The 27641-nt window shown below is 35.4% G+C and overlaps 1 protein-coding gene across 11 annotated transcripts in view; it reads left to right on the top strand.

Annotated features, from left to right (window-relative positions):
- CCSER1 (coiled-coil serine rich protein 1) overlaps nucleotides 1-27641 on the top strand; it is a 627741-nt gene that overhangs the window by 361008 nt on the left and 239092 nt on the right. The window contains exon 9 of one of the 11 annotated variants that reach the window (XM_068187584.1): nucleotides 22701-22775. The exons of the other annotated variants lie outside the window; for them this stretch is intronic. Within the exon in view, the coding sequence (XP_068043685.1) occupies nucleotides 22701-22760 (60 nt within the window). The 3' untranslated portion in view covers nucleotides 22761-22775. Of the gene's footprint in view, nucleotides 1-22700; nucleotides 22776-27641 lie in introns of those variants that run through there. 11 annotated transcript variants of the gene reach the window in all.

The following is a 27641-nucleotide window of genomic DNA, read 5'->3' as shown; positions in this document are numbered from 1 at the left end:
TTCGGGTTAGATACTCTGGAGTTAGCTCAACAAAATATAGCTGCCCTATTTTTATTTTTTAAACTTTTTTCCCTTGTCTTATCAAAACATAAATAAGCTCTACCTCCCTGCCCGAAACTTAGGTTGAATAATTTGAAAGGGCATGGGACTTGTTCTGTGGTTTGGGGGGAGGGGGTTGGTGGGTGATTATTTTTGGTGAGGAGTGTTTTTTGTATTTATTTGTTTTGTTGCCGTATCCTAAATACAGTGTATTCCTGGAGGGCAAGAGTGATGGCAAGCTTAGCTGTTTTCTGTAGGTTGATTTCAATAACGGGCAATTAGCCAATTGCTCTATTTTTGAAGTATGGTGAGGATGAGTACTTTTTACTCAGCTTTGAAGTGTAACAGAAAACCTGAGATGCATTTGAATCCTGCTGATGAACTGTTTATGAAAAACACTTACATTAAGTGTAAAAATCACCTCAAAATGTAGTTATGCCAATTCAGATCCCTTGAATTTTACAGTCTTAGCATCACATCTTTGCCTTTGTCAGGCAGAGAATGAGTTTGGGATAAAAATGTCATGAGCACATGGGGAAAATAATTTTTGAGTTGTTTTGAAAAAGAGAAATTTTCATTAGTCCATGCTACTTCTAAAATTTTAAAAACAGTTGTCCTTGAAATTTTAAAGAAATTAGATCGTTCCCATTTGAAAAGGATAGTAGTCCTTATTTTTGGAACAAATCTAGGCTTTTCTTTACACTGATTACCAATTTGCTTTACATTCTGCTGGTTTGTAGTATTATTTCATGTTGGCTGTTTTTATTAGAGGGTGTTGCAAGACACATGGATAATTTACATGAGAACCAGCATTTGTAAGTAGTTTCAAATCCTCTTTCTTCACCCTATTTAGGCAAAATTAGGAGTAGAAAAGAAATAGATTAGGTGTACTTAAACATTATTAAAATGTCAGGCATCTTCCCCCTTTTTTGCAGGAGAATTAATTGCCCGTATTCCAGAAGAGGCTTATCTGAGCAGTAATTACTCTCTGAATCAGTTCCACAGGACAGACGTGGAGTGTGAAAATGGCAATATCCTATAACCTACAATGGGGATTGGGCTCCAACTCCTTGTCTCCACCAGTCTCTTGATGAAAAGCTGCCAGTCAGATAGGATCTTTAATATTCCTGGCCACTTGTAGAGGTGATTCTGCATATGAGTTTAAGTTCTTACTACAAAACATTGTCATATCATGGCGTTTGGCATAGATAAAAAAATATGTCACGATCACAGAGTGTGTTCCTGGTCTAACTGAGGCTCTGCTCTGGAGTATTTAATACACAGAACGCTGCAAAATGAACAGACCTGAAATACAGAATTTGGCTGAAGTCTCCCTTGAGACACAGTGCCAAGGCTTGCCCTCCTTCAATAATAATGTGCCATGTGTGCTTATCTTTGGCAGGAGTGTCACTTGTAGACAGCTGCCTTCATGAGTTGTGCAATGTTTTACTGATGGGCCTTCTAGTATAAGCAGGCAATTCTTATCTGGCCTTAGGCCAAAATCTAGGAAAATTTTACTTTTCGATCTATCTGAAGGACAAAATGTATGTCTCAATGTCACCTTTCCTTTTTTTCACTTAATATTTAAACTGATTTTTGCTCAAGTGAAGATCTAAAGATAGCTGAACATGGGTGAATTTTAGGACAAATTGAAATGGCATCTTGGGGATGTGCAGGGAAGGAAGACTCTGTGTTGCAGTTCAGCTTTGTAGATGTTTTCCTTTGCAGGATGAAAGTTGGCTAAAAAGTATTGAAATTCATTGTTGCTTGATTGTAAGTTTGTGATATTAGATAAATTCTCAAATAAATACTCAGGTTTGAGCTGACATGAAAATGACAGCTGTCAGTATAATCCAATGAAATACTATTGCCTATGTGTGTTTATAAGACAACAGAGAAAAGTAATGTTGCTTAAAAACAAACACAGGTGTGCTGGGAAGTTTGTTTTGCTTCTGAAGATCAGCAGTTTAATTTCTATGAATTAACAACTCCAGTATGTTGCTAAAGGCATGAGTATGACACATTTTTATTGTAGTCATCTGATATGGATGACTTTCAGATTGATAAACCCATTATCCTCAGCTCTGCACTACAGTGTGTAGCGTATCAACTGGTAGTGTTGTTTCTTCAAATAATTAATTTTCTGATTGGAGAATTATTTTTGCTCTTCACAATGTGGGGATATCTGTCTGTGCAATTTGCTAAGGACCTCATAGAAAAATAATGTTTTGTTTTGTTTCTCCTTTCTCCCCTCAATCTTTAGTGTTTAGTGTCTTGTCCAGTTTTCTTTGCCATAGCTTGACATAATTCACAGAAAAATCTGTACATGCACACTAGTATAGCAACCATCACAAATGAAGAATCATCTGTGTTTTAATACCAAAATATAATTTTTCTTTGCATGCTAGTGACGTTTTTTAAGGAAGGGTGTAATGTAGTGTTTATCCTCAGTGAATATTTTTTCATTCACTCTTAGTATATTCCAGAATATAAAGACATCAAATATTTTTTGTCTGTAAATAATGCATTGTTGTTCACACATGAGAATTTTTAGGGAAAAAAAAAAGAAAATACTTTGATGTTAGGACTGAGAAACTGTTAAGTCACCAAAAAGCTTAACTGAAGTATCTGTCCTTTCCTAAAAGAGTAAACTAACAAGAAATTAGTTACATTAATGTATTTCTTACATCTCACTAATATTGCTTCTCAGAGACTGACTCCATAGATCCTCTCCAAGTTTTGTATGTTTTTGTTGTTCCATTACTCAATTTCATTTTGTTATTTGAAATGCTCAAGATTTAAGAGATTTAACAAAGAATCCGTTTCAAATTCTGTTTCAAAGTCTGAGCACTTTCTCACTTAAGATACCTTCTGTACTTTGGCATCATGAATATTGCATGGTTCAAAAGATGCTCAAACACATCCTCAGGTGCTCTGCCTTCTTTGAAACACATTCTTTAGTGATTTTAAGTTCTGTTTAGGGCTGGAGTATGTGGAGTTTGAGTAGAACTTCCATGGAAAAGTTCTGGTTCATACCTAGTTTGTCTATGTGAGGCTTTAGCTCTGAAACTGGGAAAGTTGCCCCTTCCAGTTTTTTGGAGAGCAAAAATGCCCTTTGCCATAGCTGTTTCCCATGGTTTGGAGAAGTGAATTAAATAGAATAAAGTACTACTGATCTTCTAGATTTGAGTAGCTAATTATTGTACTGCATCCCCTCTCTTATCTCTGTTATTACCTAGGATGGGTGGGACTGATGCTGGGGCTGGAGAGCTGCTGAACAGATAATTACCTTATTGTTTTTTTTTTTAATTCAGAATAGCAATCTTACAGCAAGAGGTAGGTTTTGGTCACAGTGTCAAGCCTCTTTCTTCCATGCAGGTCTTTAATGCTCCCTTTGGATTCTTTCTTCTGCTGTTCTGATTTCCTGCATCTTTCTTCATCTTCTGAAATACTGTTCCCCTCTTTCTATAGAAACCACAGACAGTCTGCACATCTTTTAATGTCCTGTGCATGTTTTATCAATTCTTTATCCAGAAGCTTATTGATGCTCACTTCTGGTTTTTGGGTGGAAACTTTTTGCAAGCTTAGGTGTTTGTACTGCTGTACAGCTGTAATACTTTTGGCTCTGATGAGGTTTTATCAGTATCCCAGTGCAACAAGAAGGGAATGGGTTCTGTAGCCAAGCTTTCAGAAATTACCTGCTGATTACCCTGTATTTAGGCTGGATGTTTGGTGAGATAGGCAGTGGGCTGTACAAATGCCCTTCACTGCCCTGCAGGGAGGAGGCAGATGACTGAAGAGCTGTAATGCATTCTTGCCAAGTGGTAGTAAAACTTCCCTTGTGGATACCAAAGTGTGTTACAAGACTATGTACAAAAGCCTGAGTAGTGTCCTAGCAGAGAGCTAGCTTGCAGATTTCTACTTCCATTGGTAAGCTGTTTCCAAACATTATTGCTCAAGTAATTTCATTTCCTGTTTTGTGTCCTCTGATAGTATAACTGCAAGAACATTTTATATTCCTTTGTATCTTGATTAGAAGAAAATAAAACAATAGTGTATGGTCATTATCAAAAAATCAAAAAACCAATCTTACTGACTTTTAGCCACATATTACAGTTAAATTACAAGGAAAAAATAAGGTACTGGTTAATATTAAGTCAGCTTAATCTCACTTGTAGATTTATTTGGTTTGTCTGTTTACTCAGTACTCAATTCTGACTGTTTTTTCATTAGATTGGTCTGTATGGCTAGGAAAATAAAAGCAATGAACTGTTTCTTAATATTCTTTGTTGACTTCAGAATATAGAGTGAAAATATATCCTTTTTGTCTTGATTGGTGAGTTTTTTTCCAGAACTGTTCCTCATGAATAATTCAGTACATTTGAAATGTACTTAACGTATTTTAGCGTTTTCTGGTAATAATGGAAGACATTTATCTTACACTTCCCAATTTGACTTACAGATGATATTGTTTTTCTCAAAGGGAGCTCTTCTGATTTGCCAGAAGAGTAATAGAGTTTGCAGGCTATGATATTTATCAGAATTCACTGATTATTAACACAGGGATTTATAAAACCAGACTTTCTCCAAGTGTGATATTTGTGTTTCAGCTTACAAATGAGGGTTGCACTCAGCTATGCTAGTTGAGAAATAGGATGCTGTATTATTGTGACTTTAGAAAAAAAAGTGGAGCTATTGTGCTGGTAGTGTGGTGATGAGAAGGAATAAATATAAATTGTGTAAACTTGGACCTGTCTAGTTGGGCTGCTTGCAGTGGAGCTCAGGTTAATAGGCTGGAAAAATAAAAAGTGGTGCAATTAAAGGATGATCCAAAGCAGCTGAACATCTTGTGTTAATTTTTTAGCTGAACTGTGTGTTTATCATACTGCTTTCAAGAGCAGGGTGATGGGCTCTGAATGGAAGGGTGGTAGAGAGAGGACAGGATTTTTGGATTGTCCCTGAATATATACCTTTTAAGAACACTGCAAACAGAGGCATGTTTTGAGAATTGCTGTGCAAATAAATAGAAATTACTGTGCAAAGGATCCTCATTTAGCCAGTGTGAATAAGAAAGCTTTGACCATTTTCTGCAATTTTTTAGAAGTCATCTTGTTGCATCTTCTTTAATTTATGGAAATGGAATTGAGTATTTAAGGGACAAAGGTATTTGCTTTCTTTTGTCCCTCCAGTTCAGAACCACTGGGGTGATGAGGCTATACAGAAAAAGGTGATGAACTACAAGTAACTTAAGACATCTTCTCTAGTACTGTTTTGTCTTTATTTGTCAAATCCCAGTAATGTATATCTGTTTGTCTTGACTTTAATCTAAAAATTCGTGGACCATTCTGCTTAGCCAGCGAAATTAAAGAAATATCTAGGCAGAGAGCTTATTTCACGTATGTTACTCTGCAGAGAACCAGATTTTTGTAATCATGTAAGCCGATTGAGGGGGAGATGGAGAGAGTGAGAAAACTACTACTTAAACTGTAAGGTGACAATTAAGTGGCAAGTGCAATTGTTCTTAACCTGTAGGGAATCGGGAAGCTTTAGGTTGTGTGCATGCCTGTTTGTCAGCATAGAAAGAACCCTAAAATGGTGGCAAAAACAAGGTTATGACTTTGAAAATTCTTAGAATCAGTAATTAAACAGGTCTGTAGAATTTTTATCTTACTTCCATTTCAGCTTTATTTTTCGTTTTTAAACTAATTCTGATAATTTATTTTCTTTGTTACTAAAACCTGCCATACAGATGAAGGCCCTAACTTCATGGGAGGTTGGTCTGCTAAGGAATATGTAGAATTTGGCATGAGAAGTATTAGAAACAGCAAAGGCCTAGCAGTGACTATGTTGCCAGATAGTTGTTGATACAGGCACCACTTTTTTTTTGTTGTTGTTGTGGTTTTTTTGGGTTTTGTTTGGGGGTTTTTTTGGTGTTTTTTTGTAGAACCTAAGCAGGTAACTTAAGATGAGGGGTAATTTAGGAGTGAAGGACCTTAGAGGATGCCCTAGTCCTACATCCTGGCTCAAAGTATCCCAGAAAGGCATATATTTACATAAAAATCTCTATGGCCACTGGCATTTGAGATAATCATCAGTGTCTCAGTAGAAGATACTCCATAAAGCTAAGAACTCAGAATTGCCTCTGTTAAACTGAATGCTTAGGGATGCCTGAGAAACTACACTTAAATGGGATATATCTTTAGGGAACTAGGGTATATTTTTAGTAATTAGACTTTAAAGAAAAAAGATGTGTGGGAAAACATTTTTCTTGTCAAGGGCGGTAAAAAGCTAAAATAGATTAAATTATGGAATGCAAATGGATATGGGTGATTACAGCTCAGAATTTGAGTACTGCATGGAACTATGTATCAGGTGAGCACCAGGTGCACCAACTAGATGTTGCTGTGCTTTGCCTCAGTAAGAACAGGATACAATTACTCCATAATTGCTCTTTCTTCCTCAGATAAGGTATTGAAGGCATATAGACCCCTTTTCAGAAGAGACTTTCCACTTTCTTTTTCCACATCTTTGACCAAGACAGTTTGTAAAATTAGTTGTCATAGATTTTATTTTTGCCATTTTGCTTAGATAGGCATGCAAGCACTGCTCAAAAAAAAAAAAAAAAAAACAAAACCAGAAACAAAAAACAACTCTTTAATGGTTATGTGCTGCTTTTCTAATTTCCTTCTGTCCTTCTTTTGCACAGAATGCTTTGTACTTCAATTGTTTTCTGACTTGGTATAATACAGTTAATAGAAAAGACATCCCAGGCTAATAGACTTCATCAAGACAAATAAGGTTGTTTAGAAGGGTGAGGAATCTATTCACCCCTCCCTGGAGAGCTGCTCCCCAGGTTGCTGCTACTACACGAGAGGAGGTGTTTGTGTGTGGTGACTTCTGGAAAGCTTTTCAGGCTTTTATGTCTACTTACACTGCTGGTGTACACTGAAAATGTCAACATGAAATGTTGACAGAAGTTTGCTAATTTAGTTTGCTGATCATCTCTTCACAGCTGTATTGTGCCATACATCAAACCTATGGAACAGCATCTTTAAAGGGCTCTTACTGGCCTCACATTTACAGGCTACAGGAGCTTAGCTCTGTGAATGCCTTGTGTTTCTTGATCAGCTTTCTTAATAAATACATCAGGTTGCAGAATTAGAAATATTTATTGGTAAACAATGTTAGAGAGGTGTCAAACTCCATTACTTGACATGTCATCATGATTTTCACTTTTCTTTTAGTAGAGCTCTAATAATCATTAGCATCCCTCTTCATGTGTTGTGGTGCTGGAGTCCTTCTACCTATGGAATGATGTGAATAAATAAAACAGAATATTCCAGAGCCCAGTAATGTTGCTAGTCTCGTGCTGGCATTGGGTGAAGTAGCTCCTGAATTGTCCTATAAATAGTATTATATTTTTCAGAAGTCATGGGAATAGAATTTTATACTTATGACTAATGCTATTGAGAATAATCACATACAAGGTGACATCTTTCACAGCTCATCTGTTTTTATGCTAAAAGAAGTGAAAGTAGCTATCCTTCCTTTATCTGTGAAACATCTGCTTTGGTTTTTCATATGTAATTATTGTGAGAGATTTGCATGGACAGGCTTGTGTATGTTTTTTTCCTGTTAAAAGTAGAAAAAAGTGTTTATTAATCCCAGTTGCCAGCCATACATCAACGTGTATGTTGGACTTGGTTCTTTATTGTGTCTGCCTTGAACGTAAATGCACAAACATTTTGATGGCATCCTGTTCATGTCTTAGGGTTACAACCAGGTAATCTCTCATTCCGCTGGGGTAGTAACTGAAGTGATACTTCAGCCTTTTTCTCATTCACTTGCGCCAGCCCAGAGTAGCTGTTTTCTGTTTCTTACACAAGGTTGGGAAGTGCCTTAAATCATGCCATGAAGGCTCTCATGTGTAGGCTTCATTTCTGGCAACTGTAATGTTTGCATTAATACCCACACATGTTGTTTAGCAGAGGCAAAAAGTCTTTAAAAAAGAAAACCAAATATGCAAAACAAATTCAAAGTGAGGTCTTGTCTACCATAAGCACAATTAAGCAATTTTACCATGTAAAAAAAAAAAAAAGATGTTTTTGTGATGCTTTTTTTCTGCAAGACTTCAATGTGAAATAAGAGGAAAGAAAGCTCAAATTTCTCATGGAGCATTTCTCATGCTCATGGTGATTTATTTGTCAATAAGGGCTAGGCCTTTAGTGAGCATGTGTAAGTGTAGGTACATGATGTGCTGATGGGTTGTGCTGATTTACATCAAGTCCTGTCATTGTAAGCCTAGAGGGGAAAGTTGTAAATATCTATTTTGTAAGAGAATGATAGACTGGTTCATTTCCTTAACATGCTTTTGGTGGACAGGTATATTAATGTAGCACCTCACATGTAAAGATTGTTGGCAACTTTGCCATTGATTAGATCGGGTCGTGCCTTTTGATTTAAAGATGATTTGTGCACTGCATTGGAAATAGAAAAGTGCAAGACAGGCCAATGTTAACAAAGTTGATTGCCTCCCTTCATGATTTATGGTTTCAACTCCTTAATTAAATAACCAAAAAGAACAAGGTGTTATTTTTAACATCAGGATGGAAATGAAGAAAGGAAAGAGTTGACAGTACCATATGCTATCCCACATGCACACTCACACACCCACACAGCCTTATCTCAATAGAAAATTGAAAGCTTATCTTTCTAAAGTAAAATAGCAAGTTTTTCACAGACTTCATGTGATAAAAACAAAGAAAACAAGAGAATAACTTTGAAAGTCTAGTAATTCTTTTTGTTTTCTGAGACTTTTCTGGTTTATTGCAGCAGAAGGACACAATCACAGCTGTAAGAGTGCAATCTCAAAATCAACCAGAATGCTTCCCTGTTAGGGAAGATTTGAAAAACTTGAGTGCTAGAATGCTATAGAAAATCTCTGTTCACAAGGTCAGCTGTTGGAGGTGATTGTTACTGTTCTTTTCACTTAACTGCTGTGAATCCTGTAATATTTTTGCCTCCAAGAGGAATCAGAAATGCATTAAAACATGTCTAAGCTTTAATGAAGCATAGGAAAAAATGGCTTTGAGAGAGGCTTAGGCACTAGCCTCAGCTTAAAGAAGTATTTCCGTTGTTCTGGGGGAAAAAAAAAGGGTATTACCAGATCAGAATTACGTTACCCTTGACAAAAGATTAACCAAAAATCTACATATGATCTGAATTTTGTTTTTGTGAAAAGAAATTGGACACTGCTGTTACAGCAGACTCTTTTGGTGATGAAATAATAAGAGTTAAATATATATATATTTAAGTCTACCCTGCTTGGAGGAGATTTACCAAGAACAGAAGAAAGAATTTTTTTGTTCTTTGGTATCCCTTACCTTCCTTGGTCATCCAAAGGGAGCTTATCCTAACAGAACTAAATTATTCTCTTCATTAATTTGGTAAACCACAATTTTATTGTCAAAAGAAGAAAAGGCATTTTCTTTTCAGGCAGAGACAATTAAAGCATTACCAGCAGTGTACAGTTTTATAGTTTAATGGACAGGGCATTTTTTATACATATATGGATTATAATGTGATAAGTACCTAGAGAGATAGGTAGCTTTTAAGGAGCGATACACAACATAGTGTTGCAGGGGTTTAAAACAGTACATTATCCTTTAGGCTTTAGAGGATGGGTTTCCAAATGATCTTCTGAGAACCCCCTACAGTCTATTGAGCACAGGTTTTTTTTTTATTTGTTCCTAAAGTATGGCCTTGCAGGCCATATTTAAAATACTTTCTAAAGTTATGATCTCCATTTAAACCACTGTGGGGTCCTCTCTTCATCAGGAGTAAAAATACAGCAGTTTAAGGCTTTCTGCATGCAGTTCACCAAGGATTAATAATTTTTTGCAGATTACTTCTAAAAATTAAAAGTCTTTTTACTTCCTCTTGTCAGAATACTGGAATTCTAAAAAATGTTCTGCAACTTTTTACACAATACTTAATTTTTATTAAAGATAACGTTGGCTTTGTTGTTAGTTTTAGGGTTTTGGAAGAGCTTGTTTTCATTTCAAATAGTGACAGTAAGTATTGATACTTTTCTGAGCCTCCTTTAAAAAGCCATCCATAACAAACCAGGATTTTTTTTTTATTTTTTTTTTTAATGGAATTTTGTAACACTTCTGGGTGTATGCATACTGCACACGCATGTTCCAGTAACCATTAAAAATGTTATTGGGTATTTGAAAAAAGCACCATGAAATGATCTTAGTATTTTGAAGTTTTTTTTTCTAGAAAGTGACTGAAATTCACATAAATGCCATGTCTTTCTGCTTTTTGGTGACTGCGAGTCCCTTAAAGATACACAGATTGTAAGTGGGAAAAACAGTATTTCTCCCTTTCAGTGCCTAAACAGTTTATAAAAATCCTGCTATTCTCATTCTTGTAGCATTCATGCCAATGTGATATTTTTGGTGTACATCTAAAGAGAGAATGAGTTTTTGAGTGCAGGGTGATAGCATAAAATTTTGCAGTTTATGAATGAAGCAGTACAGAATTAATTTAATTATCTCTGATGATCTCTGAATGTTTCATTATATTAAAAACCTCTGCAGTTCTATAATTTCAGGTAAGCAGATACCAGTCACTTTGAGAAGTTGATGTCAGTTGATGTCAATTTGTTATGTTTGATTAGGTGAGATTTGTCCCATGTGGTTATGGTTACAAAGAAACTAAACTTGCTGAGGAAGAGGTCTGTGCTTCATTTTGAGGTGATTATTAAGCTTTTCTCACATTAAACTCAATTTCCTGTGGATATCTCCCTTTTCTCTCACTGGATGTTGTAGTCTCACTGTACATTTCCCCTAAATATATTGAGTAAAACATCCTTTGTATCCCTGTTTGTTTCTCCAAAAAGCTCAAAGCCAACATCTGATTTTTATATTTACATGAAGTGATGCTCACTTCCAGAATTGATAATATGTGTAGAGCATGTTGCTCTATAGAATGAACTTTTAAATCTCTACATCCATATTTTAAGCAAAAAGTAATGGAGAACCCCCCAAACATTAAAACCAAAACCTTGAATAGATTTATTCCGCTTGGATCACTTGGTCTTCATCTCATGGCACCTAAAGAGGTTTTTTGACAGTGTGGCTCTTAGTGCATTATCCATAGCTTTGGAATGAGAGGTCAAACCCTAGGAAGATTATGCTGTATCCTTGACCACTCTCTCAAACTTCAGAAACCTTAAATTATGGAGAAAGTTAAATCACTTTTGTTTTAGTAGTGAACAGGACAACCATGTCCTAAATGCTGTGCATGTCTCTTCTTAGTCCTTTTTGATAATTAGATGAAGACTCTGTGTAACTACTATCACAAGCAGGTAGTCTGATTTTTGAATTGACATTTAATTGGAAACTGTTCATATCAATTGATATAAAATAGGTACAGGGGTCCTAAATTACTGCAAAAAACCGAGTTGATGGGGTAGAAAATAGTCTTCCCATTAAGTGAGATTTTTCATTAAGGCACCTGTTACAAAACAGAGCTGGCTCTCCTCACTGTTTCAGTGTTTAGTTTATTATGTGAAGCATAAGATGGTTGCTTTGAGGTTACAAATGTATTTCTTTTTCTTTGAGTGGAAAGCAGATGTTTTGAAAGCTTTTAATGGACTGTTTTATTAAGAGTGAGCATTACCAGGATGTACCTATATTTTGGTCAGATTCCCTGAGCTGAAGGGCCATGATTATGGAGTTAAGAATAGCAAGAGCATTAGAGTATAATCTAAGTCTTCATGCATTGTATTGTGCTGATCTACTCAGCTGGTGCAGTCAATTTAAGTCCAGTCAGATTTTTTTAGCAATGTAGAGATGGTCGTTGCTTTGAAAATTTGTTGTGCCCTTACAGTTTCTTCTTTAAAATCATTAAGTGCAATTTTATGTAATGCAAGTCCCGGTTTGGATCTGTTCGACGCTGCTCAAAAGCTCTTAGGCTAGCTGAGATTGCTCTGTGAGCAATGTAGCATTCATAGCAGAGTTTATTTGTGGCAGTGTGAGCGTGCAGAAGTCTCTAAAGAGTAGGTCTGAAAGAAGGAGCAATCTACGGCCTCTGTTCTGAGGAATCATTTGGCTCCATCAAGGTATTCTATATATTTTTCAGTTACTGTGTTAAAGATTTACCTGGTGATGGAAGTTTAATAAATTACCAAGTGCTATCATTAGCAGGACCAAACTGATTTTTCTAGGGTGGTATTTCAATATCTCCTTTTTGTCCTATGAGGATAACAAAGTTACTGCCATGTAGGACAGTGTATAAGATCTTGAATGAGAGAAAAATGTATTTTGCCACGGAGATGTTGGTACAGAAACACACTGACATTATTTAGCTGTATTTTCTGGGTACATAGTTTTCTCACATCTCCATAACTCTGGTTCCATTTTCTAATGTGAAGGGAAATAATTTTAATATTCAAGGATGCATTATCATGGATCTAGCAAAATTCCTGCTTTGTAATGCACAAAAGGGAATATTTTTGCTACAGTAGCTTATTTCTCTTCTCAAGTGGAAGCACCTACTTGCAAACACACATTCATTACATATTGAAAGTAAAACTTCATTTTCATTAGGCTACATATGAGGTATTATCTTCCAGATAACCAGCCTAACACTGACATCTTTAAAATGACTATTTTAACCATATTAAAGCAAAATTATGCCTTTCATATTCTCATTTAATGACTTCAATGATCCAGCTTTATTTAAACATAGAGATATTATTTGATTCAGTTTTCAAAAGCATTTGTGGTGATGTCAGTATGTAAAGGTGTATCCAAACTCTTAAAACATTGACAGAGTCAAATGTATGCAGAAAGTCTTCTTTATAATAAACTGGAGAAGAGCCTATAGCTGAAAAGTTAGGCAGGGTATGAGCAATTCTGTACCATCCTCTGGGTTTCTTACTGCTGCAGCAAAGTATTTGAGCATTATATGTGATTAAAATATTTAGGGTTTTTTTAAAGTTACGTGAATTATTCATGATCTTAAAATTAGGCATGTGTTTAACTGCTTGGCCAAAAAGTGAGGCTTTAATTTTTCTAAAATTTCATTGTGAGCTCTATTACCTGTTCTATTGTAATGCTTGCAGATTTCTCTGTGAGGTCATAAAAATATAAGAGTATAATAACATTCATATATTTCCAGAATTATGAGAAACATCATCTGTTAGTTCAGCTAAAATATTTGTCTCATACCAAGTCTTATCTCTAATAGTAGCACATGTCTTGGGAAAGATACTACACTACTGTTTTGCTAATAAAGCTTTGCTAATAATTTTCTGTCTTTGAGCAGGTAAGTTGTATCTTTATGTCTTATAAACATTGATGGTGGTTTTTTTCCTTCTACAGTTCCACTTAATAAATTTCTAAAACAATTTACATTTTCTGCATCCACAATATGTTCTATCTGTGAGAGGCATTACTTAGCAACATAGAATAACAGAGTATCACCAAGTTGGTAGATAAAAAGAAGAAAAAAAATTTTTACTAACTAATTTGTTTTTCAAATTAAATATGAACAAAATGCATTTACATAAATATTGCTAAGGTGTTAATGTTTTATAAGCTGTATAAAAATTTAATTAGTTAATTAATTTTGTATCCTTTTATCTAATATACTACCTGAAAATATTTATTTACATACATATGCAAATGTTTTTAATATTACTTTATATTCCTATCCCAAGTCCATCAATATTCAGCATGACTAATTTATGTCACTTTCCAATTCCTTGCTTCCCTTAATGCAGAAATAAGAAAATAATGCTGGCTCCATGGGTAATGATATGTACTAATAAGTCTCATAAGTGTTCATATAATAAAGAAATTTTATGTCTTCCTTCAGATCTGTGGATGAGAATAAAATTTGTACATCAGTATCAGGAATTCACTGTGATACAGCTCTCCCAGGCTGAGGAGGCTGTGCAGTTAAATTAGGCTTGGAAATGTCTGTGATCCTTTAGCATGGCACTGTTGGGTGTGTAAACCCAATACTTGTCATAAGGAATTTGTGACTTCTGTTGCTTTCTCCCCCAGAAACTTGTGGAAGTCTCCTGTGCAGTTCCTGCAGAGCATGGAGCTTGTTCCTGCTCCTTTCCAGAGCATTTTTGTTCTCCCTGAACTATGCAAAGAGCAAGTGTGGCAAGCTTCACACTCTTGTCCTCAAGAACAATAGGTGCCCTCTATGTTTGATGTGTGTGTGTTTGCTGAGCCAGAGGTGCAGTGGCTTGCAAGTTTGATGTCTGGAAGGGCTGTGCAGCCATGGAAATTAAAATTAACACAAAGACAATGCTTTTCTTCAAAAAACATTCCCATACCCATAAAACTGTAGTCTTCCTTGTAATTATGAAGTCATTTATTAATCTCTTAAATGCAAATAAAGTGTCTAATGACAAGCAAAGCTTTTATTTTGGAGGGGAGAAAGTGCATTTCCATCATTCCATTAGACTCTTTATTGAATGTCCAAACTGCTTAAGTCCTTTGGCTCTTGACAGTGTCCTGAATCTTTAGGATAAAAAGGATAAAAGGAAAAAAAGGAGTTTTCCTCAAAGGAATTTACTGTGTGCCATACAGTTCTAAAGCTGTAAATCTATCATCATGTCTTTTTAAAAAGCTTGTTGACCAGTTGTAGATGAGAGCTGTTAGGAGTTTCTAGTTTTCTTGAGATTGTCTGGGGAAAATTAAAATGTGTAAAATATATACTTTGAATACATTGCTAGTGTGTTTTAGAAAGAGATTGCATGGGTTTTGGTATGTCACTTCTGTCCTGAATGTAGTATAGTCCGTGGTGAGAAAATTAAATGCTTTTCACACATGTTTAACGAGAAATCTTTGGCTGTATAATTCTTGGTATAACCAGAACTTAGATTTTCATGAGCCACCCCTTTTGTTTCATGTAAAGCTGATATATTCTGATTAGTAGAAAAATGAAAGCATTACTACCCTCTTTCCCCTGCTCCTTTTACCTCCAAAAGGGCTCAGATCTTTAATTGTTGATATTTAACAGTTGCCTTTGCAAAGTAGAACAACTTTTTTCCTCACTGATTTGTCAAAAAAGGAATACTTCTAAGGAATTTATACACATACCCTTAGGGAAAATAAACTTAACTTTAAGTTTTAAGAATTACCAAGAAGATTGTTTTCTTCTGAAATTTTTCTATCAGAAAATAATGTGTAGGAAACCTGTAGTCAGCAAAGCTGCTGCAGAATAGAATAGAGAACATTACTATTGTTTGATAGGTAATACTTCAGCAAAATATTACAGTAAGAGTTGCAGAATAGGAACTTTTTCTGGAAAACTTCTTTGCCTGTTTTTTCATGTTCCACAAGAAAAAATAGCAAATACTATTTTTCATACTAAGATTCTTGAAGGCATATCTCTTCCATTGCATTGTCCAGTCTTTCACACATGTGTCTGTTGATGTTGGCAGATCTAAATTTCTTCTGACAGAAAATGCCATTTTGTGCTATACAGTGCTGTTAAAAAATGCAAATTCAGGTGATATTCAACCAAGTGCACCATTTGTAAGCAACAGTTTAAAGTTACACGCTGCATGTATAATTTTGATTTACAGTAGTGAGGTAGTTTTACATATTTAGATGCTTAATCCTATAGGTTCCACCAATTTTGGTCATCAGCATATGTTAGGAGAAGATAAAATGAACTCCAGAATGAAATTCAGGTGGGACTCTGGCATTTGTTTCTTGTTAAACACAAACTTTATACCTGGAATAATAAAGAAATAATATTTGTAGGAACTCAATAGTATTGATTAAAAAAAAAAAAAAAAAACCAAAAAGAGCAAACATCTGAGCAAAACGTCATTGGGTTCCCCTTCCTGCAAGGATTCCAAATGAGTTTTAAAGATGCTAGTGACTCCAGGATGTCTCAGAAACAGCTGATTTTTAGAGAAAGAAATCAGATTTAATTTTTTTTTAGTACTTTTCCCTGGTGTTTACAAGACCACTAAAGAAAGTACTACTAAGTTTGAAATACACTTTGTTAGCTATTAATCATCCATTATTAAAATTTTCCTGGTGTTTCTTAATCATAATAACAAAATGCTTTAACTCAGGAGTTTTTATGCCCTGAAAGTTATAAACTAAGGATTAATTTTTTGTACTTTGGGTTTTTTGAGATTTTTTGGGGTAGGCTGGTGTGTTGTTGTTGTTTGCTTTTCTGTTTGGGGTTTTTTTTTCACAGATCTTGATATAGTGTGTTCTTGGTACAAAATTTAAAGCCTACTTTTAAAGACACTTGATCTAGTTTGCAGTTTCCAGAGTAATGTAGCAGTCTGACTTCAGTACTAGCAGGCAAACAAAGGAGGAATTGATTGTCGAAGTATTTTGTGCTTAAATATGATTATTATGGATCCTTATTTTTCAGGTTGGGGTTCTTTTTGTTCCTGAGTTCTAACTAGTGTTTGTTTGAAGGACGGACTCTAATAATTTGAAAATGCTGTATATATTAGAGTTATGACTTCCAACATCTTGTATATGGAAAATACTTCATTTTTTCATGGTTTTTATTTCTCTCTGGGAAATTATGGCATTGTTTGAGATTGTACAGATGACATAGGGTTTGCCTGAAATTTTATGCGAGTGTTTTAATGGTGGTTGTGTTATCATTGTGTTAATAAGGATCAAGCTAAGAATTTTCATTTAAAAATCCTTTAAATAATTGTTGACATCATTATAAAACATCCTCTGGCTTAACTTGGCTTTGTTCATTTTGGGGTTTTTTTGGGTTTTTTTCTGAATCTGAAGGAAAGACTTTCAAATTATGTTATATGTCAAATTTATGTTTGTACCCAGTTTTTCAAGTGTTAGTACAGCAGACTTCTGATTCTAGAGGGTAGTGAAAGTAACAGGTTCCACCCTCCCCTAGATGGTAATAGTTCTGTCATGAGGATGGTGGTATTGCAATCAGCTTTCAAGCAGCCTTTCTCAATTGCATGATCCCTTGATGAAACTGCCCACTGCAATCATGCGTGATTGTAATATGGCAGGGAAGCAGAATGGTGATTAAAAGGAATTTATGAAATAAAAATGGACATCTATTTTATTAAAATGTGTTTAAAATTACTGTGAGTATCTTGGTGTTAAAGGTGAAGAGTTGCTTATTGTTCTTGCAGTAATAAGAATAACAGGTGTTTTTCCCTCTGTTTAGTTGAGGCGAGTTTGAATAGATTTCACAGAACTGGTAGTAATTTTCCAGTTTCCAATAAGGGAAGCTGCATTAACCCAAATAGAATGAATCCACAAAATGCTTCCACATTGGAAGGTGCAGTGTCAGAAAGTTTTCAGTTTCCAAGACCCTAGCATCTTTCTAGTTGCAGCATGTGTGTTAAGTTTCCTATATTTATAAGCCACGACATGTGTAGGTTAAACTTTTTAAAAGAACAGCTAACCACCCATAGAACAAAATAGTGAGCTGGTTTCTATGCATGATGGTTTTGCCATATATCAATATTATTGCTGAGTCAGTTCCTTTCTAGATGGTTAACCTGAAGTTTCAACTTTCATTGCATTGATTTTCACAATTTTTGCATGTGATAAATATACATGTCATAGTTTTTATCTTCTTTATTAATCTCACAAGGCATTCCAAAAGTATTGGTTTTTAATCATTCAGAAAGTGTTATTCCTTTCTCCTTTTATACATTTCCATTGTCAAGAAAAATACAATAGTTTAACCACGGTTGGAGGGGATTTTCTCTCATGAGTGCTTCATAGTTAGAAAATGCTTGGCTTTGGGGTTTTCTTTATTGTTTTTGTTACAATTATTCAGCTCTATGTACTGTATTTGTTTGGACAAAATAACTGCTTAAAATGGTGCATTATAACAAAATAGTTACTGACTTTTTTCTAATTCTCTCTTTCTCACAAATGGAGAAAATCCATTACACATAATGAAGGATAAAATGTAGCCATAATCGAACAACACATTTAGACAGAAGGCTTTGAAACTGTGTTTTCAGCAAAGGCTAGAGCTGTTTGTTCATTTATTCTCTATAATATGCAGCTTTGACTGAATGCTTGTGCTGTTTACAGACCCAAAACTTTAATGACAATGTGCTTTGTGTAAAACGTGGTGAAGATTGTAACAATTTTGAAGTGCATTTAGCTTAGTAACATGAAATATAAGTTATTCCCTAAGGTATTGTGTAGCTGTAGATCATAAACTTTTAGCCTAAATTAAACATCACAGCTGGTTGCCTTAATTTGATGCATTATAGCACAAATGTTTCAACAGCTTGACTAAAATGAACCATACTGCAAATCCAAAAGAAGAGCGAAGGTCAATGCACATGATGCTTAGTGATTTGCATATTTCCTTTACTTGGGTATATTAAATGCATTTTGTGGAATTTAGAGAAGTGTAATTTGAGGAGAGGAGCATGGAGGAGAGGAATTTGGCAGGGTAGAACTGATAGCAAAGTATGTTCAGTCAGTTTTGCTTAAAAATAATGCAGTACAATAAGGAAGTCAATATAGTACTGTCTCAGATTTTCTGAAGGCAGTTAAAACTAGAATATCTTCTGGATAGTTAAAACTTTTGGATTCTTTTACACCTGTTTACATAGTTATGTTTTTCATAATCCTGATTTCTAATCTGTGTATACCTTTAAACTTCACTGCTTTTTAAGAACACAGTATGGTGGCTACATCATTCATGTTTAGGGGATTGCTTAGTTGAACAAGAGATATCTAGAGATACCTAATCTGTGGTGGTGTTTCTGATTGTCTAAGAAAATGCATCAGTCCATGTTCAAAAAGGTCTGGAATGCAAAGCAGCTGCCATTGCTCCCTATCTGTTCAGTGAGAGTGTAGTATTAAGAATTCATATCTATGCAATAGAAAACATTGGATTGAGCTGCCACAAAGGAAATGAAGGTAGTCTGGGCACATTGCCAAATACAGTATATTTAATGTTAAATTCTGTCATTCTCTTTTGAATTTCTTTTCAATATACACCAAAAATTCATATAACTGGTAATCTATCTGCAACTGCACTTGTTGTACATAGCTCTGTACAAAGTTGAAAAACCATGATCCAGCAGTTTTCACTCACCTAAGTAGTATGTAATTCTAAACTGTGTGTGCTTTAGGAGTTTGAAATGGTTCATACCAAAGGTAATGATTTGTGCTTTGAGGAACAAGCCCTCTGGAGGCTTTAGATTGAAAAAAAATGCTGGCAGAAATTTGTTGGTTGAGTTTGTTTCTCTGCATTGTTTTCCAACTAATACTTTTCTTTGTCTGAGTCAGGTTTATGCTAGTGGTATTTCTGGTAAGAAATGTGCTCTTACATGATTATATAAATCCAGAGGTTTAGAAAATCTAGTTGAGTTCTTTCTTGTTCTTCCTTCACCAAACCAAACAAGCTTTAACTGTGCCATTCTCATCATCTTATCTTCTGATCTAAATTGTCAGTGGTCTGGTGTCTGTGGTACCTGTGTTGACACACTGAAATGGGAACTCTTTGCTTCAAAGCACGGTCCCTACAAGTCCTCTTGCTGGGAGGTCTGTGCAGACACCAGCTGGTGTTCTTGGTAGAATGCCTTTGTGTATGCAGTTAATAAGCAGTGACTGTATCTCCTTCATAACCATCTTTCATTGCTCCCTAAACTCCCAGATATTTTTTTTTAATTTTTTTTTCAGGTTTTTTTCCCATTATATTAGTGACTTTTTTAGTTTGCTGCTTCTATACTTTATATCTGCATGCCTGTTTCTTTGCTCTTTGAAAAGCAAACATGGGTTTTATTTTTCCCCAGATATGCCATTTTATGTGAAACTTAAAAAAATATTAAAATCTCATGATTAGATTATTATCTCTGTGTAACAATGCGTAGCAGGAATAATTATTGAGAAACTAAAAACCTCTGACTGCAAAGTAAAGATTCTACTTAAACTGCAAGTGCTTTCAGATTTATCTTTCCACATTAGTGGTGTAATGGTAATAACATAGTATTAGGAATTTGGTGATAAAATTACTTTGTTACTTGTGTGAGATCAAATACAGATTTTTGTCCTGTTTTATACCTGAAGCTATGATGATGATGATGTAGCAATTTTGATTGATGTTGTTTGGATTCACACTGTGATGCTCAAGCTGATATGTAGTGCAAATTCAGTATTTATAATATATCAACCCTTATTGGCTTAAACCTTTGTAAATTCAAGACTTGTTGCCATAACTTGAATTAATGACCAAAGGCAGTACTGCACCGAAACATTTTCAATCTGATTCTTTTAACAATTTTTATCATGGAGAGTGTAATTGAAAGTTACTGTATTCATAAGAAATCCAAGGTACATTGATTAGGCAGTTATTTGATTGACTATTTCAGTGTACAAAAGAAAATAAATAATACCTGCTAAATATTTCCATAAATAAAAAGAAACAAACTGGTATGTTCTCTGGAATTAGTTTCATACTCAAAACACTCATTCTTCAATCTCCAGGATCTAGTTTCATAGTATTTTTTTAAATATCCTTAATTTTCTGCAACTTAATTTCTTGTATTTATGTTTATTTTTAGCCTTTACTTCTGTGCTGATGCTTCAGGTTTTCATTAAAGTTAGTTTTACTTGACAAGTTGACAGGAACAATTGTTGCTCACTGGCCTTTCAAAACTTAATTCAGTTGGTGAAATAATGTGTTGTTTATACATAAAGATTAGTTTAGTCAAATGCTATAGTAAGAGAAGTGCTTAACTCCCTTTTCTCTGCTTTTCTGGTTTAAAAGCATGAATTTTTCAGAGAGCCAAGTTTTGGAGACTAAGTGCTTATCTTGTTGTATTTTTTAATTCTCATTTAATGTTGGGTTCTGGGTCTTTACCTTGAAAGTTGCATAAGTCTTCAAATACAATTGGTATTTGAGTGCCTCATGGAAGCTAATACAGATAATTGTGTGCTTCCAGCATTTGAAAAATGGGTTATTTAGGGATTTAACAGCTTAATCCAGAACTGCACTGTAATAAAAAACATAACAAATCAAAACTCCAAAGCAAAAATAATCCACGCTCCTCCCACCCCCTGAAAAACCCACCCCAAAATTTTACAAATTTGTTTCACAAGCACGTCCATCAACCAGCTACATGAATTTCATTTTGATAGTCACTTTACAGTGAAGAAAGCCAAATTGTTCAAGTACCTCTCTTCCAAGGAAATATGTAAAAGGTATTTCTAAAAGAAATATTGGAAAGCAAGGATAAACTATTATCACTTAGCTCTGCTACATGTTTTTAATAAGTTGGCTATTACAGTGACAAGTGGAAAATTAAAACTTGCTCTTTTTGTGGGTTAAAATTAAGACATACCTAAGTCATAATATGGTTTATGTGACTAAATTATGGAAATATAATTACAAAACCTTGAAGGAAAATGAAGACTGCAAAGCACTCCCTTGGGAAGTACAGAAGATTGGCTTTGTTTCTGCTCATATTCCTGCTGGCAATGATAAAATTTCCAGTTACATGGGCCACTTTCCTGCTTCCCCTGTCCTCACCCCAGCCCTTAAAAAAAGAGAGAAAATAATCTTCTGAGGAGAGTTTATTTCATTTAATAATGCAATATTAATCATTGTATGCTATGTAGTTCAGATTTTGTTTTTTCTTTTCTGCCATATACAAAGTGTAATTCCTTGTGAGCTAAGCCTTGGAAATTTCCCCATTCATGCTAGTAATTGCTACTGGAAGATGGAGGCCTTAGAAATCAATTAAAAAGGTGTATTTCATGTGGATCAATTTCTTGGTAACAAATTAAGCACTTAACCCCAAAACAAAACAGAAGAATTCCCAAGATAAAATAATTAAGAAAAAAAAACTGGAGAAGGCTGAACTTGCTTGAAATTACTGTTTTGGGAAAACTATCCCTTTTGAGAAACAATAAATGATGCCCAGTGTTTTGTAAGGTTTTTACTATTAAGGAACAAATAAAAGGGCAATATGTTTATATGGTGGTGCTCTATTAAAACAAATGAGCAAAAACTCAAAAAAAACCTACTCAGGATTTAGAAAGCAATGATCTTTATAAGACTAAAAATTATGTTTGTGATGTACAAAATAAATTTTTTTGACAACTTCCTGCTATATAACTGAACTTTTTTGGTTGTTTGGGGTGTTTTTTTTTAATTTCATTTCATCTTTGGAACCTGATTCACTGGAATATTTTGTCTGAACTAATATCTGACTGTACCTGATTTCCCACAGGTTCCAAAGCATTTTAAGAAATATGTTTCTACTACCACATAGTTTCACATGTAGAAAATAGTTTCACAGTAGATTACAAGATCTAGACAACTAATTTCATGACATTCTGAATTGTATAAATCATAATATCTGCTCAAGCATGCCGGAGGATCTTACTGTTTTTCTACTGATTTTCCACAAAGGTATTTAGTTTGATACTCCACTGAAGTATTCTGTCATTGTGCTTGTGACTAAAACATGATGATGTGCTCATCATTTACTTTTGCAAAAGAAGTCTAAAGGGTATACGTTATTTTGGAGCTTCCTTTTTGGATGGGGGATGAAGTGATAAGCTGGATATGCTAACCTGACAGATTGTAATGACACAGTACACTTGAGGAAATCAGAATTACTGTTCTTTCAGAGTAGCATCCTGAGACTACCACTCAGTAACAACAGGGAACAGAAATTCAGAGATGGATAAAGAAACCACCTGTGTAAAGCAGTCAGCTGAAACACATGAACAGACAGAACAGAGGGGAGTATATGAACTGTGTGACCTGTACTGCAAGGCAATTTGGTGAGAATCATTGATATAGAACATTGAATTTCTGGTGACTACCTTTCTGAACTGCAAAATGAATGAAAATAGAAGAGGAAAGGGTATCTCGGAGAGAGGCATGGTACCTCACATATCCTTTCCCTTTTGACCTTGGATCTCTCATTATGTCCAATTTAAAGATTTCCCTGGAAGGGTAGCATCAAAGGCAATGCGATTTGGAGCTTTTTTTTTTTTCCTGCCTGAGAATGAATTGCTAAAAATGTATGTTAAATTACATTCAAATCCTTTGGGTTTTTCTAGAGTGCAAAGCAGCTACTTGCCCTCTACTAGGTATTAACTTCAGTAGTTGAGACTGTTGTAATACTGTTGTATTTATGAGATACATTATGAGATTCTGCAACATTTCTTTTGGACACTGTAACAAAGTTTTCCATCATTTTGCCCTTCAGCAGTAAAGGCCCAGTGCAGGGATACACTTCTGTGCTGCTGGTACATGCAAAATTTCATTCCACTTGTCTGGGGGCACATCTCTGCAGGCTCACAGTTAAAGTGTGGTGGGCTGACCCTGGCCTATTTAATGTCCCAGTTGGCTCAGTTTTTTCTATAAAATCTGAGCTGTGCAGCTGTTTTGCTGAAGGCAGACAAGTTCTGGAAGTGGGTGAGATGTAGGAAGATAGGGTGAAGACTGGCGCCACGTGGTGTGGTGGAGGCTGTGCTGCTCTGCTGTTAGTGTCACTGGGAAGTCCTGCACTCAGGGTGACTCTGTGGAGTTCCAGCTGCACACTCAGCTGTAGCTCCACTTCTGGTTGAAGGATAACTTCTCTGGAGCTTAGCCAGATGGAGGAACAAAAAGATCTTGTGTGAGGCAGTGGTTGGAAGAGGAAGAAGGAAGTGAGGGACATCACCTTGCCCTCCGAAGAGTTCACATTTAGGACATAATGTAAAGCAAATATACTCAGTTTGTAAAGTATCCTGTTATGGAGAAAACAGGTGCTCTCCTTGCGGGGAAAAAGAAATAAAAAGGGCAAAGAGAATAACAAAGATGCTGTGTTTGTATTTTCATGCCTCATGATGGTCTAATGACATGAAAATATCAGTTCAGAGATAACTTCTGCTGTGAAGTGAGCACAGTGATTTTTTTGTCCCCTCTGCAACACCTTTTCTTCTTCAGAAAGAACTTAGAAAAAAGGTGGTCCTTCAGAAGCCAGCTGTTGTGGCTGCCCGTGTACTTAAGTTATTGCAGTGGAGAGACACCTTGGATTTCAGGGTCACACGTATCAGAGACTGAAGTCTAAAGGGAACAGCGAAGTGTCTCAGGAGCAGAAAAAGAACAAAGGTTATCAGCTATTTTGTAGCAAGGAAAGAAGGGATCAGGACAAGTTACAAAGTAAAGGAGGAACAAGTCTCCAAGGAGATAACATGAGTGGAAAGCAAGGAGTACAAGAGATGGTCATCTCAAATCTAGTGCAGTTGCAAAGAGGAACTGAACTCAGATGAATAGAATTGAGAATTTTGTGACAGAATTTTAGTTTTGTAGCATTTGAGTCCAATACTGAACTATCCTGATCACTGATAATGAGGAAGCTTCATGTGCAGTTGTGGGGGGAGTGGTCTGTGTTACCTTTTTTCATTTTCCCTGTGTTTTATCAGTGGAATAAAATGTGTTATTGGGTCTCTTTAACAGTGTAAAGATCACACAAATTACACCAGCCTAAGAAAGCTAAGCTTGGATATTTCCACCTTTGCTGATGAGAAACGAGCTGTAGGACTAAAGATGGTCATCTGACGTTTTCTTATAACCCCAGTTTTTATATCCACTGGCAAATGAATGATTTGTGTTGCCCATTCCATGTGTTTTGTGTAAGTTCTTTGACTACACCTCTGCATGATGTGGTTTCCTTCTAGTTGTGAGTCTGTGTAGTGACCTCCACCAGGACCAGTAAACAAACAAAACAAACAACTAATGGAAACATTATATTCTGAGCAGCAGGTAAAACTTTGCATATGAATGTGGCTGAGTTAAATATATAGGATCAATTGTCATGGAACATCTCTGGAGTGACTCAGGAAAACAAGCTAAGGCTAGGATAGAAATAAAAGGCACTCAGAAAAACAAAGAAAAAAGAAAATTTACCTGTTCATATTGTCTACCATAGTGACTGTGGTAGAATTGAAGACTTAGGCTGCCAAAACCAATTAAATCTTTCACAGGTTGAGTGCAATTTGGGCATTTGAAAAAATAGTCACTTTCTTCTGCTTGTATGCATATTCTGACAGAAAAGCAAATACTGTCTCTGTAAGTGATGCTGGAAAAGCCAGTGTAAACAGAATAAACAGAACATCTCTTTTTGAGAATATTGAACACTACATCACTTTTCAAGCTTTCCGCTCTTGATATAGAGTGGTACTTGTGAATAACAAGTCCATTTTTTTTCTGCAGCATTTCTGAAACAAATAGGTAGAAGAACCTGAAAGCTTAAAATAATCTACTTGAGAAACTCTGTGGAACTCATGAAAAACTCGGCTAATTTTCCATCGAAGACAAGTTACATCTACCATATCTGTACTTTAAAAATAATGTTTGCTCAAGTAATTCTGTTTTATTTCCTGCTTTTGAGTTTCATTTTTTATGCAATTTGGAAATAGACATGTGACAGCCTTCTGTAAATGAGTCAGATTCGGAGAAATGAGACTCTTGGTTGCTGAGAATGGAATAACGTTAGTTTGGAATGGAATAATGTACCATAAATGCTCAAGACATGAAAATGTCAAACCTTCTGTGATTATCAAATAGGCAGCAATCTGAACCGGTTTATTCATATACATCTGACTCTGAGAGTTCAGTGATGTTCTGAGTTGTTGGTCTGTTGAACCAGTTTGAGTTTCAATACCAGAAAATCAGAAAATAAATGGATTGAATAATTGGATAGAAAAAAAATCCTCAAAACCCCAGAAAAACATAGTCTAATTTGGGTTCTGCAAATCCCATTTAAGTAACATAATAGCAAAATCAAGATTTTTACCTTTTTTGACTTTGTTAAATCATCAGTGAACAAAAATGGGCTTAGCTTTTTGCACAGATTGCACTTAATGATTATAGGTAATATTTGATACCTAAATCCACAGATATCTTAGAGGGGACAATGCAGAAAGTTGGAGAAATACAGAAATCTGAACCAAATAGCAATAATATCATGTAGAGACAGCGGTTGCAACTCCCAAGGTCTTACAGGTAAATGCTTTTGCCACTAGCTTTTGTATGCACCTTTTGAGGGTCTTTTAAAGTCTCTTTTTACTTCTGTGTTAATAAAACACCTGTTTCTTTAGTGTGTTTGATAACTTCCATTCAGCTTGAAATTTTGAAAATTGATAGAAAGCTGCCATATGGTTCCCGAAGAGTTATAGGTTAAAATAGTTTGTCTGGATTTCTTTTAGATTAAATGGTTGAGTTTTATTGTGTCTACACAAAGTATCTTTTAGTTATTAAGAAACAAGGAACAACTGGATGAAAAGCAGAGGAAACCAATTATCTTGTCCATTGAAACAATATGAGCTGGGTTCTTGGGAGTCTGATATTGCAGTCTTACAAAACCGAGTGGATTTGGGTTAGTCTTTGGAATATGAAATAAGAAAATCTGTACTGGGTCAGTGCAAGGGTTTATCCAGTCCTTCAGCTGTCTGTCTCCAGTGGTGGCCACAAGCAGCTGCTTTGAGAAAAGGTGGCATTTGAAGAAATTAAATATTTTCTTCAATGCTTTCCCAGTCCATCACTTTGCAGCTCAAGGGATCTCCTGAACTGCTTTTTACCTGCTTATTTATTAACCCCCAAAGGATTTCTACTGCTCACTGGTGCAATCCAACTGACCCGTGTTTGTAGTTTTATAGCTCTATTTTCTACTGCAGCCATTCATTGCATCTTTTAACCTGCCTAGTTTGAAAGCGCTTTTGTTTCAAAGCTTTTTTGGTTTACACTTGGATATCAGAGGGAGTCCCTGGTCTTTGGCCAACAGACAGGATTAATCTCTCTTTTGCATGTGTTGAGAAATGAGGCATCTGCCTAGGCAACAGTGGCTTGTCTAAAAGCAGCATTCACAAACAAATCCTTTTTTCATAATAGATACACACAATGAGCTCAGACAGCACTGGGACAGCATTAAAAAACACTTGTAAAAATTTAGCATAAAAATTGTTATCAACAATAGTCTTCCAACAGGCTGATTATGAGACAATAAAGATGGTTTATTTGAGAGTGAATTTATGTTCCAGTATAAACTGGCTATTACTGTTTTTCAAGTGCCATAGGTTCACCTTCATCTCTTTGTCACTTCTTATTTTCTGAGGTAAAATGGGAATTTATTCCTCTTTTGTCTGAAAAACACTATAAGAAGTATCAGGGTGTCTCTTTAGGCTTGTATAATGTAATTCTCTTGTTTTTATTAATATATCATAGTTTCAGTTGTGATTTCCCTGCTTTGAACAGTTTTATGTGACAGCTGCTTTATGGTCATGATTATAAGTCATCCTTTTTGGTTTGATTGCAGCAGCAATCTGGGGACCATAGCAACGTGTTTTGCTTATGAAATATGTCAGTGGGAAATACAGGTCTAGTCACCATTTCCTTAAACAATGACAAATTATAGTTTAAAAAGGAAGAAAAAAATACCAGATCTTTTTTCAGTACTCTTCCCTGAAGATCCTGTCATTCTTCTCAAAATAGTAAGAAGAATCCTATTTCAATGATTTGTGCAACAGTTGCCTTTTTGCATAGCCATCATAGCCAAAACCTGAATGTAATGGCTACTT

The sequence above is a fragment of the Anomalospiza imberbis genome, chromosome 4 (genome assembly GCF_031753505.1).
Source record: "Anomalospiza imberbis isolate Cuckoo-Finch-1a 21T00152 chromosome 4, ASM3175350v1, whole genome shotgun sequence".
Taxonomy (NCBI): domain Eukaryota; kingdom Metazoa; phylum Chordata; class Aves; order Passeriformes; family Viduidae; genus Anomalospiza; species Anomalospiza imberbis.
This window is presented reverse-complemented; position numbering and strand designations above follow the sequence as displayed.